Source organism: Felis catus, chromosome A2 (assembly GCF_018350175.1).
Source record: "Felis catus isolate Fca126 chromosome A2, F.catus_Fca126_mat1.0, whole genome shotgun sequence".
NCBI classification, from domain to species: Eukaryota; Metazoa; Chordata; class Mammalia; order Carnivora; family Felidae; genus Felis; species Felis catus.
Window position 1 is genome coordinate 20,134,378 of NC_058369.1, and position 22,449 is coordinate 20,156,826.

General features: G+C 40.1%; 1 protein-coding gene across 16 annotated transcripts in view; it reads left to right on the forward strand.

Moving 5' to 3' along the window:
- The window catches only part of DOCK3 (dedicator of cytokinesis 3), a 603,425-nt gene that overhangs the window by 521,774 nt on the left and 59,202 nt on the right, over window positions 1–22,449 (forward strand). For 15 of the 16 annotated variants that reach the window (XM_045050712.1, XM_045050713.1, XM_045050700.1 and 12 more), the window contains 8 exons: window positions 634–761; window positions 3,390–3,536; window positions 5,466–5,564; window positions 16,448–16,542; window positions 18,309–18,384; window positions 18,905–19,005; window positions 19,268–19,326; window positions 21,819–21,967. In XM_045050712.1, the coding sequence (XP_044906647.1) occupies window positions 634–761; window positions 3,390–3,536; window positions 5,466–5,564; window positions 16,448–16,542; window positions 18,309–18,384; window positions 18,905–19,005; window positions 19,268–19,326; window positions 21,819–21,967 (854 nt within the window). The remainder of the gene's footprint in view (window positions 1–633; window positions 762–3,389; window positions 3,537–5,465; window positions 5,565–16,447; window positions 16,543–18,308; window positions 18,385–18,904; window positions 19,006–19,267; window positions 19,327–21,818; window positions 21,968–22,449) is intronic. The other variant, XM_045050692.1, reaches the window with a different exon arrangement.

Sequence of the window (22,449 nt, forward strand, 5' to 3'; positions counted from 1 at the left end):
GAGAAAACTTAGGATTGGCAGTAAGGGTTAGCTAATTATCAAAGGCTTATGAGAAGACAAAATCCTGCTACTATTCCATTCATTGCTGTGGGCATGCCAAGCTTGTCCTCTAAGCCTAAGGGGAAAAGGAGGTAGGCCTAATGGCTGCCACAAAGTAAATGCTCATGGGGGGAAAGGGGGAGTGCCAGGCCAACTAGTCAGAGCATCATAAAGAGTGACCATTTATAATGCATAGCAGGTCTGCAGGTTCAATCAGTGTAGTTCATAGAACTAGGTCTGTCAATTGAATGGAATTTTCAGTGTAAGCTATGCTTTTAATTTGGGATCTAGTCGTTAAAGAGATTTCATTTGGGAGCAATTTCCTAACATTCATCCTGTACAAAATACCATAGATACTGAGGCTTAAAATGAGAAAGAAGGAAAGAGAAATGGAAGGATAATGCTGTGGGATGTCTTATAATGTCCAGGAAGTGGGCTTTTTGGCCCTCATAAGGGAAGGGAGTGGCCTCCATCTTCGCACCGGTTTCAACCCCATTTGCTTTGAGACCAGTTAAGTCTCGCAGTGTCACTGGCTCCCAGAAGTAGCTAGTTCTTCTCTAAAGGGCTTCTTCACCTTTGTGTTTTCTCTCTCAGAATCCCGCCGCATCCTGCTTCCTGTGGTTCTCCATCACATTCACCTTCACCTGAGGCAGCAGAAGGAGCTGCTGATCTGCTCAGGGATTCTTGGCAGCATCTTCTCCATCGTCAAGACCAGCTCTCTGGTAGTGGCCCCATGCCCACTCCATCTCCCCTCAGCTCTGCCCCAGTCTTGTATTACTTTAACCAGAGGCAGACCAACAAAGATCACTTTGTACACTTCTCAGTCAGAGAAGCTTTCATCAGTGGCAGGAAGGTGCTCAAGTGAGCAGAGGCCTGTGTATGCTGAGCAGGCTTCTCAACACAACACAGTTTTGTTATTTGAAAAAGTTGCATTTCTGAAATGTAGTTCTCTTTAATACCAGAAAGCCGAATCCTGTGCCATATTCTGTTATTATCAAAAGGTATTAATCCTATGTTCCTGAGAGTGTTCTGAGGATACTAAGGCACAAGCACAGGGAGGCAAGCCCAGGCTGAGAGGCAGCTTGCTCATTCAGACTTTTCTGTCAGCTTCCTGGCAGCTTGATTCCACCCATATGACATTCCATACCATGCCAGATGAGGTCAGGACATAGGAGAGATAATTGTTGCCCACAAGAGTTCTGAGCCTCATGGGATGATAGAGTTGGACTTTAAAGATGAGGTTTCAACTGGTACTGCTTTTGCCTATTTTCTTTCCTCTTTACTTTTTCTTTTAAAAAGAGATATATGGTGGGAGGGGAAGGAAGGAAGGAAAGACATGTATCAGGCATGAATAAAGGTAGGAATTTATTTTAATGATATTTATTTTATATATTTATGGTAATAGGAAAAATGGTTATTTCTTAGAGAAAATTTGTAAACTATAGGAAAGTATAAAGAAAGAAATTAAGAACAAGAATGAGTTTTTTATTACAACATCTTAAGAGGAGATGAGGTTTCTGGAGAATAAAATTACAACTGTATTTAAAATGAAGGCCAGTATTCTAGATGAGTCTTTTTTTTTTGTCAGTTATATCCATATCCAAAATCTTGTCCCATTTTGTGGCTGTCTTTTCATTTTTGCTGCTATTTCTCTTGATAAACAGAATAATTAATTCTAATGCAACAGAATGTATGTCCTTTCATTTATGGTACTGTTTTCTGTGTATTTTCCTAGAATAAAGTTACATAGATACTCTTCTATACAAAATAAATAAAATAAAATGAAGGCCAGTAGACAGGTGATAAGAGTGCAAGGTTAGGCTATCCATGTGGAACAGGAGAGGTCCTGAAAAAAAAAGAGTGTGGTTGGTTTGAGTGAGATACAGGGCCTCAATAGGGTGCTTTGGTGTCCAGACTTAAAGTACCATCTGGTGACAGGGCCCTGCTTGGCAGAGTGCCTATGGTGCTTGTAGTGGCCCTATTGTTTGCTCTTGGCTCCAGGCAAGGCTTGGCAGCTCTCCTTCCCACCAGGCCTCAGAGAGGCAACACCAAGCACATAAGGTCTATTAGCAGCCCAAGGCCAGACTTGAGGAAGTGGGAGACTTATTGCTAAATAAAGGAGAGAAATTGAAGGGAAAATAAAGGGAAGGAAAGGAATGGAGAAGGAATGGAAACAGGTTAAAACCTGAAAGAGATGGTCTGGTTGTAGCTGTGGTACTAGAGTCAGGTGCAATTAGTTGCTTACAACTAGTCAGAGAGACATCACAGGTGAGAGTGTTAGCGATCAGTATAGCAGATGATAAAGATGACTTTAGCACCAAGAGTTGCTCCAATTCTTCATGTGGAATGGGTCACAGTATAATTATATTGAATGAATGGATTGGGGTGGAATTTAAGCTCCATGAGCGTAAAGATACTATCTTCCTTGTTCACCTTTGTATACTCACATTCACAAAAAGTGAGTGGCACATGGTAACTGCTTAATGAATAATGGGTTGGTGGATGGATGGACAGATAGACATTTGTACCAGTAATAATAAAAAGAGGCTGGAGAAGGGACAGTGGGAATCTCTGTGAGATAAATAAAATTAGGCTACAAGATTTGAGATTCAACATGAGAGGTCTATAGAAGGACAGCACAGACACTTCCTAAATTCAGAGTGTGGTGGCTGAGAAGCAGCCCTTGGTGGGGGCCTGCCATTGTTTTTGTGAGGCTGCCTGAGAAAGACACACTGAGACCAGAGTCCTTCAGGTGGACCAGGAAACATGAGCAAGAATGCTGAGAAGCTCAAAAGAGAGATGTAGACATATCTGAGCAACAGTGGGGCCAGCAAAGCTTGAGATCACCTAAGGAGAAAGCCCTGAGAAGAAAACATTCCTTTTAAAGACTGAAATACTTCTATGTGCATTCAGGTGTGTGTTAGCAGTCCTGAAGGTGCCACCACCACACCTTGTGGCATGAATACCATTTTCTCAAAGTGTTAGCAGTGTTGTGCTTTCTCCAGACTCTTCTAGGGAAATCAAGGTAAACAGGTACTTCAGGACCTTTGCTTCTGCCTTGTGTACTGAAATTAAGGTATCTACCTGAGGTTCAGAACTGTGGGTGTCAAGTGGTGCTGGGTTAGGCGAAGACCCGGCTACCATACCAGGGCAACAGAGACAGGTTTGCCTCACCTTTTCTCAGAGCTGTTGTCCCAGGTTCCTTGACATCTCATGCTAGTGAGGCCAAGAGCTCAGTGTTGAGAGTCCAATCAGAAGACCACTCCTGATGCCACACACTTTGTAAGTGCTGCCAGCTGCACGTCAGCCAGGTTGGTGCTAACGGTGTGCTCTCTCACTGCTCGCTCCAGGAGGCAGATGTCATGGAGGAGGTAGAAATGATGGTGGAGAGCCTCCTGGACGTGCTCTTGCAGACTCTGCTCACCATCATGAGCAAATCGCACGCTCAGGAGGCGGTAAGAGGGCAGCGGTGCCCGCAGTGCACAGCCGAGATCACTGTTAGTAACTAACATTCAGGTTTTCTTGCCTTCTTTTCTAACCTGGGGCTCCTCCACACCAACCCCACCTCCTCATAGCACCACCTTCATCTCCACTTCCCTGCATGGTTGTCAGCATGCTGCCTTCTTCCTTTCTCGCATCTGGCTCCTGTCTCCACTCTGAAGGCTCTATGTTTGTAGTCCCAGAAGTCTACCCTAGGGCAGATGTGGGGAATACTCCCTGTCTCGCTTTCCTGCACACTGTCTCTGTTGGCCTTTGCCTTTGTGCCAACTCATTTCCTGTTCTGTAGAGTGGAGCAGAGATGCAGTAAGAGATTGAAGGGGGGAAATGGAGTATTCCTTCTAGTAGCAGGCTCTCCTAAATGATGTGCACAACAGAATAATTTTCTTAGAATTTGGTTGTATCTACAAACTAGTTATTTTTGTCCACAACATTTGTATCTAAATGTCTAGCATCAGGAAAAAATGTGATGAGTTAGAATTGCACTGGCATTACTGGACAATTAGAAGAGAAACAGCCTGGGGAAACGTCTCGGGAGGGACAGAGAGACAGTTCCCACTCCTCCACCCAGAGTGGACTTCTTACCCCTGATGGCAGAACACAATAAACAGGTTGCACGGACTCTTCCATTTGGCAGGTGAGAGACTGCAGTGGTTTCCTTGAAGCAAATTCTCTGTGGGAGCTAGCCAAACGCTAGGGAGGGAAAGGGGAACAGAGAGCAGGCATGTGTTCTGAAGCACTGGGCTTAGAAAGAATGTTCCCTTTGGATCTCCTGTTGAGAGCACCCTCACTATAGGTAAAAACATGTACCCTGGTATGTCCTGGTAACCCATCCTTCTGACCAACAACTACACAATGCTTGCTATAGGCCTACCCCTGCTTTATGCACTTTACAAATATTAACTCAGTTAGCAACACTAAATTACATAGTTTTAATGAAGATAATAATAACTGCATAATTTACTGAGCACTTCCTTTACATACTGGACTTTTTCACTGAAAAGTTTTATGTGCATTCATTCCTCCAATCCTCCTACTAAATCTAGGAATTATAGCTTATTATGCCCATTATTATGCCCATGCTCAGATAAAACTGAGGTTCATATACATGTATATGTTCTACACATATACATTTGTAGAATAATTTCATGTGTCTAGAAATGATTTGAGAGCCAAAAATATTGTTGTCAAATTTCCATGAGTTTAAAAATATTTGGTCAGCTTCCCTATGCCAAAAATTGCCATAAGATGGTAAAATTCTTGGAGTCCTTAAAACAAGGTCTTCTTCCATGTTATCCCAGTTGGAACTTGAAGTAATCTTAAAGGCTCATTTTTGTATCCATAAATTTTTACTTATCTTAAAGCCCATAATTCACCTTCTCATAAAGGTCAGTTTTGACTCTACTTTCCAGAAAGTTATGTCGAACTACTTTGTTCCATCTTCCTGTTCCAGTAACCACATGTAAGCTCTACGAGGTCCCCAGAAGAATTTTGAAGAAGGGCCATCCCATCTTGGAGCAATATGGGAAGAGCCCACATTCTGCCCAGAGAAGGCCAAGCACCCTGTTCTGAGTAATCCCTTTCAACTTCAGTACAATGGCCTGGCAATATATAGTGACAAAGGATTGTGTAGCCAAAAATTTCCTAGGGAAAAATCCGAGACTTGCTGTCTCACTTTGCAATATTTCTTTGTTATAGGTTAAGGTTTTACCATTAGTCCCATGCTACAGAAGTCTTATTAAAACTCCCAAGCCCTTCAGAAAACTTAGCAGAAAGGAAAACTCATTTTCAGGGCCAGAGTTCTCACCTTCCCTTTCATGATCATTGGGGCCATCTCAGACCCTTCCTTCTCTCCTTGCCCTCTGTGGATTGGGGAAACACAGCTCTTGTGATTAGTTGCACCAAGTGTTTTCTCGGTTGGTCCCCAGGGTGAGTATGTGTCCTGCCTTCTCTCGCTGCTCCGCCAGATGTGTGACACCCATTACCAGCACCTCCTGGACAACTTCCAGAGCAAAGATGAACTCAAGGTAGGCAGCAAACCTACCTCAGAACTGACTTTTCACCCAGAAAAGGAAACATGCAGCTAAGACTGACCAGGGGCTTTCTCCTGCCAGGGGAGCAAGTACAAGTGACCAGCTCTGCCTAGGGTGAAGGGTTCACCAGCCCCATTTTACAGCTGTGAGTGTATGGCTTCCCAAAGCTGAAAGCCAGCAGTGTTCTTACACACCCAGACCTCAGTAACACTGGCAAGTTTTCACTAATAGCAGCCCTGTGACCATGTCCCTATATGAGAGACTGCTCTAGGCCATAGTAGCTGTCAGCAAACCAGAATTCTTCCCTTTCTTATGAACTCAACACTCATCTTATATTTTGCCCCTACAAATCAGACTCTACTGTTTAATAACTATATGATAATTAATAATAATAATAATAATAATAATAATAATAATGGCAACTTTTCATTAAAATGTATTTCTGGAAGTGACCTGTAGAGAGCAAAAGTGAGCACTACCCATTGGCTACAGACTCCAGATCCAGAGCACCAGGGCAGATAGGGCAGAGAAATGGGCCATGATCCAGACAAGGGAGCATTCCCAAGCTTCCAGTGGTATCACTGCTGACAAACTACTGGGGCTATGTCTTTGCTTTAGAATGTGCTACTAAGTTCATCCCTTGACGAGCAAACTATTGCAGATTTTAGTTGTATGCTCTGTCTCCATCCAGAACCACAGCATTTGCATTTCATAATAATGCATTATATTGTTTTTCATTTGCATGACCTTTATTAATCACATTGTATCAGTTAATAAGTATTAGGCGTCACTTGCTAGTATTTGATCTTGCCTGCCTTTCCACAGACATGGATCTCTGCAGATTGTTATCATTAACTCATTGCCATAAGGTCAGCCTATCTTCTTGGAGGGATGAACTTTGATAGCCCTTGAAGTGAGCCAAAAGTTAGCCAGAGCCCAAAGCTCACATCCAAGTCAAGCAGTGCTTGAGCTGGGGTGTGGAGCCTGAAAATCTAGTGTTGGCTGTTCTAGAGCATTTTCATCACATGTGTTATACTAACTGATTTGCATCCAAAAGCTCAGGCTAGCATCATTCTCTTACTTTTTAATTAAATGTTTTATTTTTATAACAACAATATATATACATAAATTTTTTATGTTTAAATTTGTCATTCATTTATTGAAAGCCTGCTGTGTGCAAGCACTATACCCAGAACTTTGTGGGTTTTTAAATTTTTAATTATATAGGGTCTTAAAAGTCAAAACATATTACAAAGCTTATAACATAAAATGGTCGTTCCCTGCCTCAACCTGACCCATGTCCAATTGCTACTCCCCAAAAGCAGCCACTTTGAACTCTTTTGCTGTTCTTCAAGTTTCTACTGCCATTTAAAATTTTAACTGTCAAAAAAAGTGATAAATAAAATTTTAACTGTCAGTTATTATCTACTTTCTTCTTCCCATGAAAGATGAGGGTGATTCTTCTGTATCATTCCTCCTCCCCCCCCCCACACACACACACATACACATCTTTCCTCTCTTTCTTCCAATATAGGTGGTTACTTTATTCCAATATAGTTTGCATACACTCTTGTTTAAATTGGTAATCAACTCTTCTTTATTACAGCTAGGTAAATACTGTGGTGACCCAACTACTATGCTACTACACTTCCTTTCTTGTAGAACTTTGTTTTTTCCTGGAATTAATTGCTCCTTTTGTTATTTGCATGTTTCTTATTTCCTTTTGGTTTTTAAATCTGGCTAGGCTTTCCTACTACCTCTCTGTAATAAATCTCTCCTTCCAGCATTCCTCAAGGTCAAATCTGTTGGGTACTGTCAAGTCACTTTTTTTTTTCCTGGAAACTTGCCCTGTTTTTATTTGTTTCAGGAAACAAAGTTAGAGACAAAAGTTAGAGACTTTCCTCCTATATGTACAGACTTTTGGATGTCAGTCCTGGGTCTGAAAGTGAAGTGCTCTGGTGCTACTTAGAAGCTTTATATGTGTGCAAGGCTTGTCTCCAGCAGGCTTCCCTGTAGCTGACTAAAGAGGGTCTGGTCATTGGGTCAGAGCATCCTCTAATTCCTATAGCTACTGGTGTGTTCTCTTGGGCTTGTTTATTTCCTGAGAGAGGAATCATTTACCCTTCCTAGGGATGGAGTAGCCTGCCAATATTTGGGGAACCAAATAACACAAAGGGTCTGGGGACCTTCCAGTTTAGCAGGTAAACTTTGTATCGGTGCCTATTTTCATTTTGGCATGTCCACCCTCATATGTTGCTGTATCCTTGAGAACAGATCTCAGTAATCAGCTACTCCAGAGAGCAGCCCTCAGTCTTCTGACAGGATGGGGAAAGCCTGGTCACCCAGGGACATGAGATGGCAGAAGGGATCTTAGGGAGACTGTCAATCAATCTTCCTGGTTTTAGCCCTCATATCCCAGTCCCACAGAGGTACCTGGTGATGCCTACAGTTTCTGAAATCCTTGCTTCCTGTTGCTATCACTTCCAAAGGCTCTTGGCTGTCATCTTTCTCAAGTATATTAAGTCAGTCACCATGAACGCTTTCAAAATTTGTTCACCTCTTCTGATTACTGTGTTCTTATTTCCTGTTTCCTTTGTCTCTGTGGACATATGTATTTCTTAACTATCATTTTAGAGGATTTGAGCTGAAACAGAGATGGGAAACATATGCAGTCCACCACACCAAATATAGAGTTCTGTACATATGTTCTTTTTTTCATGACAGCATTATTGAGATATAATTTGCATACCATAAAATTTACACTTTTAAACTATACAGTTCAGTGTCCCTGATTATATCCCTCTTAAAAGACATCACAAATTAACAAGATCAAGCTAATAATTTATAACTTCACACAAAGAAAAGCCCAAGACCAGATGGCTTAATTGGTACATTCTACCAAGTTTTTAAGGAAGAATTAATACCAATCCTTCACAAGCTCTTACAAGAAATAGAAGAGGAGGGAACCCAACTCATTTTATGAGGTCAGTATTACCCTGACATGGAAACCAAAAACAGACATCACAAGAAAAGAAAACTATAGACCAATATCCCTTATAAATATAAATGCAAAACCTTTAGCAGCATACTAGCAAACAGAATCCAGGAACATATTAAAAGAAGCATACACCATGATCAAGTGGGATTGAACACAGAAATGCAAGGTTGGCTTAATATATGCTAATCAATCAATGTAATACACCATTAAATAGAATAAAGGACCAAAAGAGGATCATCATAATGGATGTTAAAAAAACACATTTTTTTAAAAAATCCACCAGCCTTTCATGATATAATCATTCAACAAACTAGAAATAGAAGGGAATTTCTTCAGACTGATGAAGGGCATCTATGACAAATCCACAGCTAACATCAGACTTAATAAGAAAAGATTGAATGCTTTCCTCTTAAGGTCAGGAACAAGAGAAAGACATCTGCTCTAACCACTTATATTCATTATATTGGAGGATCTAGCTGGAGCATTTAGGCACAAAAAAGAAATAAAAGTCACCCAGGTGAGAAAGGAAGAAGTAAAACTGTGTCCTCAAATGACATGATTTTGTTTACAGAAAACCCTAAGACATCCAAAAAATACTATCAGAAGTAATAAGTTCAGCAAAGTTGCAGGATACACAATTAATATACAAAAATCGTATTTCTTAGCACTAGCAATGAACAATTCAAAAATAAAATTAAGAGACCAGTTCCATTTATAATAGTATAAAAACAAATAAAATAATTAGGAAAATTAATTTTAAAAGACATAAATAAATGAAAAGACACCCCATGTACATAGATTGGAACACTTAATATTGTTAAGACAGTACTTCACAAAGTGATATACAGGTTTTAATATAAGACCTCTCCAAGTTTGAGCTGCCATTTTGCAGATGTTGACAGTCTGATCTATAATTCATAGTGGAATGAAAGGGACTCAGAATAGCCAAATGGTCTTGAAAAAGAAAACAAAATTGAAGGATTCATACTTCCAAGTTTCAAAATTTACAAAAAAATAACAGTAATCAGAATTGGTACTAGCATAAAGATAGACATAAAGATCAATGGAATTGGATTGAGAGTCTAGAACTAAACCTTTATATTTAGTCAGTTGATTTTCGATAATATTGCCAAGATAATTCAAAGAGTAAAGCAGTCATTGCAGCAAATGGTGCTGGGACAATTTGATATCTCTGTGCCAAAAAAAAAAAAAGAAAAGAAAAGAAAAAGAAAAAAAACAGTTGTACCTCTACTTCATATCATATTTTAAAAATCAACAGGAAAGGGATCATAGACCTAAATGTAAGAGCTAAACTATAAACCTCTTAGAAGGAAACATAGGAGTGTATCTTTGTGTCCTTCAGTTTAGCAGTGATTTCTTAGTTATGACACCAAAAGCAAGCAACAAAAGAAAAAACAGATGTAGACTTCATCAAAATTAAAAACTTACGTATTTCAAAGTATGCCAACAAGAAAGTGAAACAACCCACAGAATGGAAGAAAATACTGAAAAATCATATCTACTAAAGGACTTGCATGTAAAATATATAGAGAACTCTTACAACTCAAGAATAAAAAGGCAACTTGATTTCAAAATGAGCAAAGTATTTGAATAGACATTTCCTCAAAGAAGATACAGATGGCCAACAGGCATATGAAAAGATGCTCAGATGGGGCGCCTGGGTGGCCCAGTCGGTTGAGCCTCCGACTTCATCCAGGTCACGATCTCGCGGTCCGTGAGTTCGAGCCCCGCGTCAGGCTCTGGGCTGATGGCTCAGAGCCTGGAGCCTGTTTCAGATTCTGTGTCTCCCTCTCTCTCTGCCCCTCCCCCATTCATGCTCTGTCTCTCTCTGTCCCAAAAATAAATAAACGTTGAAAAAAAATTTTTTTTTAAAAAGAAAAGATGCTCAGCGTCACTCCTTATCAGGGAAATACAAATCAAAACCACACTCAGATACCACCTCACGCCAGGCAGAGTGGCCAAAATGAACAAATCAGGAGACTATAGATGCTGGCAAGGATGTGGAGAAACGGGAACCCTCTTGCACTGTTGGTGGGAATGCAAACTGATGCAGCCACTCTGGAAAACAGTGTGGAGGTTCCTCAAAAAATTAAAAATAGATCTACCCTATGAGCCATCAATAGCACAGCTAGGAATTTACCCAAGGGATACAGGAGTGCTGATGCATAGGGGCACTTGGACCCCAATGTTTATAGCAGCACTTTCAACAATAGCCAAATTATGGAAAGAGCCTAAATGTCCATCAACTGATGAATGGATAAAGAAATTGTGGTTTATATACACAATGGAATACTACGTGGCAATGAGAAAGAATGAAATATGGCCTTCTGTAGCAACGTGGATGGGACTGGAGAGTGTTATGCTAAGTGAAATAAGTTATACAGAGGAAGACAGATACCATATGTTTTCACTCTTATGTGGATCCTGAGACTTAACAGAAGACCATGGGGGAGGGGAAAGGGGAAAAAAAGGCTAGAGAGGGAGGGAGCCAAACCATAAGAGACTCTTAAAAACTGGGAATAAACTGAGGGTTGATGGGGGGTGGGAGGTAGAGGACGGTGGGTGATGGGCATTGAGGAGGGCACCTGTTGGGATGAGCCCTGGATGTTGTATGGAAACCAATTTGACAATAAATTTCATATTAAAAAAAAGAAGATACATAAATTGCCAATACACCCATGAAAAGATGTTTAACATCATTAGTCATTAGGGAAATGCGAGTCAAAACCACAATAAGATACCACTTCACATTGAGAGTGGATCTAATCAAAAAGACAAATATTAATTCTAGTTTAAATATTTGGTGGAATTCACCAGTGAAGCCATCTGGTCATGCACTTTTCTTAGTGTGAATCTTTTAAATTATTAATTTCATCTCTTCATTTATGATAGGTCTATTCAGATTTTGTTTCATTTTATTATTTTTTTTCCAACGTTTATTTATTTTTGGGACAGAGAGAGACAGAGCATGAACGGGGGAGGGGCAGAGAGAGAGGGAGACACAGAATCGGAAACAGGCTCCAGGCTCTGAGCCATCAGCCCAGAGCCCAAGGCGGGGCTCGAACTCACGGACCGCGAGATCGTGACCTGGCTGAAGTCGGACTCTTAACCGACTGCGCCACCCAGGCGCCCCAGATTTTGTTTCATTTTAAATGAATTCTGGTTTTTTGTATCTTTCTAAGAATTTTTCCATTTCATTTAGGTTATATAATTTGTTGGTGTACATTTATTTATGGTAGTACCTTATAATCCTTTTTAGTTCTGTGCCATTGGTAATGGTGTCCCTTCTTTCATTCCTAATTTTAGTAATAGTGTCTTCTTTCTCTCTTTTTTTTCCCTCTTTTTTCTTGGGTTTGTCAATTTTGTTGATCTTTTCAAAGAATCAACTTTTGGTTTCATTTTTTGCTCTGTTCTGTTCTCTCTGTTTCACTTATTATTCCCTTCTACTTGCTTTATGTTTAGTTTGCTCTTCTTTCTCTAGTTTCTTAAGGTGTAAGGTGGGTTTTGATTTGAGATCTTAACTCTTTTTATTTTATTTTATTATTTATTTTTGAGAGGGAAAGAGAGGGAGAGAATGAGCATGAGTGGGGGAGGGGCAGAGAGAGAGAGGGACAGAGGATCTGAAGCAGGCTGACAGCAGCCAGCCATTGTGGGGCTCAGACTCACAAACTGTGAGATCATGACCTGAGCCAAAGTCAGCTACTCAACCAACTAAGCCACCCAGGCATTCCAAGACCTTATCTCTTTTTAATGTAGGCACTATAGCTATAAGTCATAGCTTCATCCCATAAATTTTGATTTGATGTTTTCATTTTTATTCATCTCAAAGTATTCCTAGTTTCACTTGTGCTTTCTTGTTTAACCCATTGGTTATTTGGGAGTTTATTGTTTAATTCACATATATTTTTTAATTTATTTATTTTGAGAGAGAGAGAGAGAGAGAGAGAGAGAGAGAGAGCGAGCAAACACTGAAGCAGGGTGAGGGGCAGAGAGAGAGCCCCAAGTAGAGAGAAAGAGAGAGAGCAAGCAAACACCGAAGCAGAGTGAGGGGCAGAGAGAGAACCGCAAGTAGACTCCACAGTCAGCTCAGAGCCCAGTGTGGGGTTTGAACTCACCAACCCATGAGATCATGACCTGAGTGGAAATCAAGAGATGGATGCTTAACCAACTGAGCCACCCATGCACCCCCTAATACACATGTGTTTTACTTTCCCAAATTTCCTCCTACTATAGATTTCTAACTCCCTTCCATAGTGGTTGAAGAACATGCTTTATATGATTTCATTTCTCTTAAATATATTGAGGCTTTTTTTATGGACTGACATACATTCTGTCCTAGAGAAGAGAATGCATATATCCTTCTATGTGTATCCTGCTATTGTGGGATGGAGTGTCTTATATGTCTATTAGGTCTAATTAGTCTATAGTATTGTTCAGGATTTCTTTTTCCTTGCTGATCTTCTATTTAGTTGTGCTATACATTATTGAAAGTGGTATATTGAGGCCTCCAACTACCATTGTTGAATTGTCTATTTTTCCTTTTAATTCTGTCAGATTTTGCTTCATGTGTTCTGGGGTTCTTTTTTAAATGCATATATGTTAATAATTAAGTCTTTAAAACATATTGGCTCTTTAGTTATTATAAAATGGTGGGGTTTTTTTGGTCTCTAATGACAGTTTTTGTTAAAGTCTATATTGTTTAATATCAATATAGCCATACCAGCTCTCTTGGGTACCATTTTCATTGAGTATATTTCCTATCCTTTTACTGTCAATATATTTATGTCTTTGAATCTAAAGTATGTATCTTGTAGACCACATATAATTGGATAATGTTTATTTGTTATCCATCTTTCCATCTCTGCCTTTTGATTAGAATGTTTCATTCATTTACATTTACTGTAATTACCAATAAGTTAGGATGTACATCTGCCATTTTGCTGTTTGTTTCATATCTGTCTTATATCTTCTTTGTCCCTCTTTTCCTCCATTTATCCCTTGTTTTATGTTAAATAAATATTTTTAGTGTGCCATTTTAATTCTTCATTGTTTCTTTTAGTATATTTTTTAAAGTTATTTTCTTAGTGATTGCCCTGGGAATTACAATTAACATCTTAAAACTATCTACCAATTTCATTTTATAGTATACAAAACCTTGCTCCAATAAAACTCCAGTTCTTTCCCCTTTTTGTGCTGTTACTGTCATATAAATTACATATTTATATATTATAATCTCATCAACATAGTTTTATAAATATTGCTTTATGCAGTTGCCTTGTAAATCAAAAAGGAAAAGAGTAAGTGAATTTACATATATACTATCTTCTATATTTACCTATATAGTCACCTTTCCTAGTGCTTTATATTTCTTTATATCAATTAAGTTACTTTTATTTAAGTCTGAGAGACTCCCATTAGTATTTCTTATAGGGCAGGTCTACTAATAAATTCTCACAGTTTTGGGGGTTTTTTTTTACTCTTAAGAATTTTTTTTACATTACATTTTTCTTTACATTAAGAATGTCTTAATTTTGTCTTCATTTTTGAATGATAGTCTCGCTATCATTAGCGAGATATTCATGTTCATGTTATTTCAGTACTTTGAATATGTCATTCTAATACCTTCTGGCCTCCATCATATCTGCTGGTAAGTTACCTATTATTGAAAATCATTTGCACATGATAAATTATTTTTCTCTTGTTGCTTTCAAGATTCTCTCTTTGTTTTTGGCATTTGGCAGTTTCACTATGATATGTCTGTATGTAGATTTCTTTGGTCTTATCCTATCTGGAGTTCATTAAGCTGTTTGGATGTGTAATTGGAGTTTTTTCATCAAATTTGGGTTAACCAATATTCCTTCAAAAAGTTCTTCAACATCTTCTCCTCTTTTTCTCTCCTCTTTTTCTGATTCTCCTATTATTTGTATGTTTTTACAATTGGTGGTGTCCCACAGGTCTCATGCTTTGTTTGTTTTTCTCCATTTTTTTCTTTCTGTTCCTCTGAACAATCTCAGTTGACCTATCTTTTAAATTTCCTGATTCTTTCTTCTGTCAGTTCAAATCTGCTGTTGAGCTTCTCTAGCAAAATTTACATTTTAGGTATGGTACTATTAAACTCTAAAATTTCTATTTAATGCTTTTTAAATAACTTATATCTATTTTATTGATATTCTCTATTTGGTGAGATATTGTCCTTGTACTTTCCTTTAATTCTTTGGCATGGTTTCCTTTAGTTCTTTGAGGGTATTTATAACAGCTGATTTAAAGTCTTTTCCTAGTAAGTCCAGTATTTGAGCTACCTCAGGTAAAGTTTCTCTTGACTTCTTTTTCCTGTGTATGGGTCATACTTTCATGTTTAATTTCACATCTTATAATTTTTTTGTTGAAAACTGGAAAATGTAAATAACGTGGCAACTCTGGAAATCAGATCTCACCCCACCCCACATCCCAAGATTTGTTGTTGTTGCTTTTTTTTGTTTTGTTGTTGTTATTGATATTTGTTTACTTGCTTGTTTAGTGACTTTCCTGGACTAATTCTTTAATGTCTGTATTCTTTGTTGTGTGAAGCCACTGAGGTCTTCATTCAGTTAGCTTAGTGGTCAGCTAACACCTGGACAGAGATTTCCTTAAATGCCTTAAGCCAATAAGTCTTTGATACTTTGCTAAGTGTCTGTATGCATGTATTGGGTCTCACCTTCAGTGCTCCAGCAGTTTACATTATTGCCTTAGCCTTCACTTCCTACTTCTCATAGAGCCACAAAGTCAGCCAGGGTGAGAGATTAGGTTTCTTCGGTCTTTCCTTGGAATATGTACAGCCCTAACATGTGTGTGGACTTCCAGATTCCCACGTATATGTCAGAGATTTTCAAAGTCCATATATATATATATATATATATATATATATATATATATATATATATCATTCCCCAGATTTTCTTTTAACTCTTCTGGCAATTTTCTTACGTGTTCTGATATGGCCTCTTCATGCAGCTAGGATGTTAAATCCTTATGGCTGATTTTTTTCCCCAATAAATGCCCCCAAGTAGAAGGCTCTTCTCATTGAGTAAGCTCTGAACCAGATCGAATAAGCTCTCTGAATGGGAATTTCCTAGGTTGCTGCCAGACAGATAGAAAAGTTCATAATTTTCTGAGGACGGCACTTTTGAGGGAGCTCCAAAACCATTTTGTCCCTTCTAGTGAATGCTAAGCTGCTGGTTTTCACTACTACTGTAGTTCTGCAGTTGCTTGTTTTCAAGGATACCGTGGAGGTAGGAAGAAGAAGGGGATAGGAATAGGGCAAATTAAAATGCAATGAAGTCCACTGTTCCTACTAAGATTCAACCCATTTTTCTTGAATAGCACTCCTTGGATTGTTGTAACTCCTTGCTTAACCTGTCTTTGCCCGTATTCTCATTGCTTTCATATAGGAGCACATTTTTGGAGGTCTTCATTCTGCCATTCCTAAAGTGCTTCTCCTGTCAATGTGTTCTTAACATCCACGAAAGCAGATTCTTAGCATCAAGTGCCCAAGGGCCAGGACTCAAAGAATGAGACCCACAGACCCAGTTGGATACCAGTTCTGATGGGCTGTAACTTTCCCTATGCTTTGGGATTTAGGTACTAGGCTCAGTGGGTACAGAGCTGCATCTGTTCTACCCAGTTTGGGTCTTCTCCCATCTAGCCTACATCTGACTCTCATGCAGTCCTCTAAAAGAGAAGTAACTCACAAAGGGAATCGGAATCTGACCCGCTGATTCCACCCATTCTTATGGTCTAGAGGTCAGGAAAGCCCTGTTGAGGAAATGCATGCTGTAGTAGTAGTGGTGGTATCTCACATCAGATTTTCCTCCTGGATCAGGAATTCCTGCTGAAGATTTTCTGTGTGTTCCGGAACCTGATGAAGATGAGTGTCTTCCCTCGGGACTGGATGGTGATGAGACTTCTCACAAGCAAGTGAGTGTGGAAGCACCAGCATCAACAGAGCTATTCTCAGACTAAGGAGAGAGAGAGTGTGTGTGTGAGAGGCAGAGAGAAAGCAAGACAGAGATGATTGCCAAGACCTTGGGGACAGAGAGAATAGGGTAAATGTGAAAAATGTTTGGAGGCACAATCAGCAGGACTTGACTGTTTAGCATAAATTCAAGAAGAAAGCATTAAAGATAGTTCAAAATGGAGTCTTAAGTGCCTGGCAGATGATCCCATGGTTCATATAGAAAAGGAATACAAAGGATGTGAAATAATAATACCCAGAGAAGGTTGCTCCTTGAGAAAGACCTGTTTCATGGACCACTGGCCTTTGTTGCTCTCTAGTTGCAAGCAGTATCCCAAGCCCTCCTCTTCATTTGATTTGTGTTGTCTGCCAGATATTGCTTGCCTCCCACAGCTAATGCTCATTACGCACCCGAGACCTGGCTGTAAGGCTTTGACCACTTCTGAGTCCAGCCACAGAATTCACCCTTAGACTGCTCCCAGATCGCCTGTTCCATTCATATTTCTAGCCTGTACTTCTAATTGGCAAACCAGGAGAGTGATGCAGGTGGTAAGGTGCTAACTCATCTGGTTTCCCTCCACTCAGGAGAAGGCCACTTGGTTTCCAGTTTCTAGCCCTCGGCCTTCTCCCACTGATTCGCTTTTTATGTTGGCAATACATGTAACATAGTGACATTATTTATGTTAGATATTCACAAGGTATCAGTACGGTCTTTCTACTTTGTATCTTTTATGGAGCACTTTTTTTCTTTTTTCAAAATTGCAAACATTTTATAGAGAACAGAAGAATGGTTATAAACAAAGTTGCACATGTATTTCCTCAAATCATGGATTTTCCATTTGACTCTCTTTTGTTTCTTTCTCTTAGCTCTACTCAGAGCACTTCATGGTCCTCCTCAGCCCATCCTACAGCAACAGCCTCTTCTTTTAAGGCTTTTACCTTTCAAATTTGTTACTTCCTGTGCTGGTGGACTGGTCTCTCTAATGCACTTTTTTTTGCCTTGCCTCTCTTCTGCACCAAAGCCAGGGTAGTCAGTGTTAGACATACGTTCTTTTGCCTGGCACCTAAGGCCCTCTGTAATCAAACCCTTACCTGCCTGTCCCACTTCATTTCCTCTCTGCTTTAACCTGTGCCCTTGACTCTGGCAAGCCAGGCTCCCATTGCTCCTTGTATTTGCCCAGGCTAAAATTGAGAATGATATTCTAGACCAAAGGCTGAAAACAAATGACTTATAGATAAAAATAATAGTATATGATAAGAGTTTATGATAAAAGGGATTTAATCATTATAAACCCTTATTATCAAGTAAAATAATAAAATTATTCTCTAAGTTCTCTGGTAGTCATTATATACATTCATTACCCAAAAGTCCTCAAAATACTAGAATCACTCTTTGAACTAGAAGAAATCTTAAAGAACCAACTAACTTCCCCCACCCCCTGTAATAGGGAGGGACCCTTGGGCTCAGGCAGAAGTTGTACCAAGGTCAGGTAATGGCAGAGCCAGGCCTAGAACCCACTGATGTTCTATGCTGTCCTGCCAACTATGGAGCATTTCTCCAAGACCAGTTTTCTGTGAGGTTTCTGCCATCTATCCATTTCCCTCATAGTTACATCTTATATGAGAGCAAGTTGTACTCAAGATGTTTACTCATAGGTCATAGATGCTAAGTTGACAGATGCCATTGTTAGTCTTTTAACTCTGCCAATGCCTTGTTCCCTTACTACAGTATTATAGTCACTACTGTCCAGTACCTGTCTTCTGCACTGCACAAGAATTTTACAGAGACAGACTTCGACTTTAAGGTAGGAGCTCCTGAGATCCATTGCTATATTTGTAATAACAGTAGAAAGCCAAAAAACAAGCTCACTGTTTTTGTTCCTGTTTTTGTTTTGCTTAAAATTAACAACGATTTTATTTTACTCACAATTTTTCAGGTCAGGAATTTGAGATGGACTTAGCTAGGTGTCAGATGTGTGGCTGGGAGCTAGGGCAGGCTCACTGGGCTTTTGCTTTATTAATATGCTCATAGTATTGAACCACTTCCAAGTTTGATAATGACTAGGATATGACCCAAGAGTCTCCCTTTTGGAGGTACTGGGAACCAGACATCCAGGAGTAGGCTTTCTAGGCCAGAAACAACACTATTGGTTTTAAGAGGAGTCAAGAAAAAAAAAGTTGTTTGCAAAGACATTTATACAGGAAAAAAACCAAAATCTTAAAATTGTAAAATGAATTCTGTGCTACATCCATATATTTAGAATCTCTCCTTGCAAGGTTAAGGACTTGGGCTGTCACAAGTTTTCTCTTTCTCTGTCTCTCTAGGTGTGGAATTCTTATTTTAGCCTGGCAGTTCTGTTCATAAATCAGCCAAGCCTTCAGCTAGAAATCATCACTTCAGCCAAGAGGAAGAAGATTATAGATAAGTAAGACATATGTTTCTTATTCACCTCCCTACCACACATCCAGATAGGGTTATGTTTCCATGAGTGGTTCCTCAGAAGTCCACAAGGTTCTCACTGGGTAGCTTTCCAAAAAGCCAATGTGAGAGTTCAGTTGACAGCCAAATGATGTAGTGCTGGGGGAAGCATTAGAGACAGTGCTGAAGTGCTAGCCTTATTGGGTTTATAGCCCCACCTTCCTGAACCTTCTCCCACTGAAAGCTGGATCCTGTGTTATTATTTCCAGGTATGGGGACATGCGTGTGATGATGGCTTATGAACTGTTCAGCATGTGGCAGAATTTGGGTAGGTCTTTTCTCCCTATTTTTCTCTTCCACATATTGCATAGCCAAATAAAAAGTGATAAGACTAGTAACTTCCCCCAGGTTTTATGGATGTTAATTCAGACCAAAGTGACCTTTACATATCTTTAACATAACACCTCAGGTGGAAGTTGCCACACATGTACACGGAGCCTCTTAGAGGGAGAGTTAGGCTGAGAAGCAAGACCCCAGTAACACACATGCACGTTCCCTTTTTTGAGAACTAAAGTCCAAAGGAGAAGAGTATGAAGGCTCTAGGAGTTTTTTCCAGCTTAAGAACTGATGCCAGTAAGATCTTCTGTACTCTTCATGTCCCAGTCCAAAAGTGGCAGACTCAGAAACATAGATCTTTTTTTTAATTAAGTTTTTAATTTTAATCCCAATATAGTTAACATACAGTGTTATATTAGTTACAGGTGTACAATATACCGATGCAGCATTTCTGTACATTACTCAGTGTTCATCATGGTAAGTGCACAGAAGTATAGATCTTGGAAATACTCAGCACATGAGCAAGGGCAGCTATTCATTTCCAGAAATATTGAAACATCTTTTGGGTCTCTGGTATTCAGGCCATGCAGATCAGGTTTCTGCCACCAGTTGCACGAAGATTGCATGCAAGAAGGGAATTGCAGCCCCTAGGTGAGATTGATTTTAGCTCCCTTTCCTTCAGCAGCTTCTCTAATACCCAGTGCTTTGGATCTGAAATTGTCAGATTGTTTGGTGGAATCCTTGTATTGCCCTGGTGTCTAGGAGAGCCATCCTTTGGTATTATAGGCTTCTGAGTGGCCTCTCAGGATACTAGAGAAGCTGTTACCCTGAAAAGCCATTACCCTTCCTAGCTCTTACTGTTTTCAACTGAGTTCATGCCTCTGAAGCCTTAGGAATGGTGGTCATAAAATCTTCCAGTCCTCCATTAACCATCTCAGTCACTAACCCTGAAGCAGCAAACAAGGTGGGAGGCATTCCTGCCAGTGAAGATTAGGGCTTCCTTCTGTGAGTGGGGATACATTTCACCAAGCAGGCTTTCCAGTTCAGTACTCTTACACCCTGCATCCAGCATAGTCTGGGTATAGGTCTTAACCCTGAAGTTGACTCTGAAATTCCCAGGAACACAAGGTACTAATAAACTGTACCAAATACCAAGATTGGGATATGTACAATCAGCCTCAAGGCTAATATTGGCCCCTTAGATAGGCTTTCACAATAGAAGAAACCAAAAAAGATGCCAAATTTGCCTGATAAAGCTATTCTTGCCTCTATCTTGTGTGTGTGTGTGTGTGTGTGTGTGTGCGCGTGTGTGCGTGTGTGTGTGTGTGTGTGTGTGTGTGTGTGTGTGTGTGTGTGTGTGTGTGTTTGCATGTAAATGGCATTTTCTGGTCCTCAAGAACGGGTTTTACTTGGCTATAGCAATCATTACACTGGTCCACAGTTTGTCTCCTTTATAGACTCTGGAGGACTGAAAGTAAAGCTCTGGAAAATGGTTCACTCTGTTCCACCATTGCAAGAAAGAGAAAAGTTCTGTCCCACAGTCCTCAGGACTGGCCCTGGCTTCTGCGAACATGCCCCAGATTGCAGGCCAGTCAAGGAAGTCTGCATCACCCACTTCCCATGGAAAGAATGTTGGGGGATGAGCTGGTCTAGTCTGTATAGATGCAGTGCTACCATCAGAGTGCAATGCGAAGACAAGGGACAGACATGGGGAGGAGCACAGACAGAGTCCCTGAGCCATTCTGTCCAAGTAGGGCTGTGCAAGAGGCTCCTGCTAACTCAGGAGGAAGCCTTTTGGGCAGACATGAGCACAGACTTTGAAGAGGCCCATGAACTTCAGGCCTCTGGTGGCTGGACCAGGGACTATGAAAATCTCATCACTTACTTATTTTTATTTTTTATATTAAATGTAATTTATTGTAAAGTTGGTTTCCATGCAACACTCAGTGCTCATCCCAACAGGTGCCCTCCTCAATGCCTATCACCCACTTTCCCCTCTCACCCACCCCCCATCAACCCTCAGTTTGTTCTCAGTATTTAAGAATCTCTTAAATGCCTTTGGGCTAGAGGTAGAGACCCCAGGGATAGTGCATTGTGTTTAAGCAGAAATGGATAAATATTCCTTGCTAAATAAATGCTGAACAATATGAAACTGTCATAGGTTACTCAGAAATCCTGTTCTGTCTAAAGTAGTGAACTCTGTTCCTTGACCTTGGAATGATTTTTGGGTAGTTTCCCCCATAAATTCTTTGGAAAGGCAATTTATGCCTGTTGAACATTTGTTTTAGCTGGGATGGGCCAGTTTTATCTATGAATTCTAAAAAGCCAAGGAAAAGAGTATCTCATAGAGCCATAGGGGAGAGCTTGCTTTCCTCTCAATGTTTCCAGGGCAGATGAAAGTATCTGCTATGGCCACACTTGGGAAGCTTCTATAGAAGGAGCAAAGAAAGCATAAACTAATATGTATTGGGTTTTGTTGTTCAGGTGAACATAAGATCCACTTTATTCCGGGAATGATTGGTCCTTTTCTGGGTGTGACACTGGTCCCACAGCCAGAAGTACGGAACATCATGATTCCCATCTTTCATGACATGATGGACTGGGAGCAGAGGAAAAATGGCAACTTTAAACAGGTAAGATGACACCTTCTCTCCTCTGGATGGACCCCTTCTGCCCAGGCAGGTGATCCAGATGGCCAGACTATGGTTCTAGTGGGAATGGCTACAGCCCATCTTGGCTTGCCCATCTTGAATCCTGTTCAAGGGTTTTCCCTTAATTGCTGACCAGAATTGATTTGTGGATTTTCTTCACGAAGCTAGAGGTCAGAAAAGAATAATACGAAAGGAATGAACATGATATAAAGAAATTTTCTGTTCAAGGAGAGAGTGACTGAGACTGTGATCAAGTTTCATTCAGGAGAGGCCCTGGGAGCATAGTACCCTTCCTCTCTGGTGCATGGTCCAGGCGTTTCTAGGGCTAGAGCCAAGATCAGATGACGTCTCATGGCTCATAGCCCAGAATTTCATAGACTCCTGCACAGAGGGGTGGGTCCAGAAGGTATAAGCCCTTAGCTTCTGACTAAGTCACTTCAGACTGTTCCTCTGTGCATACCTTC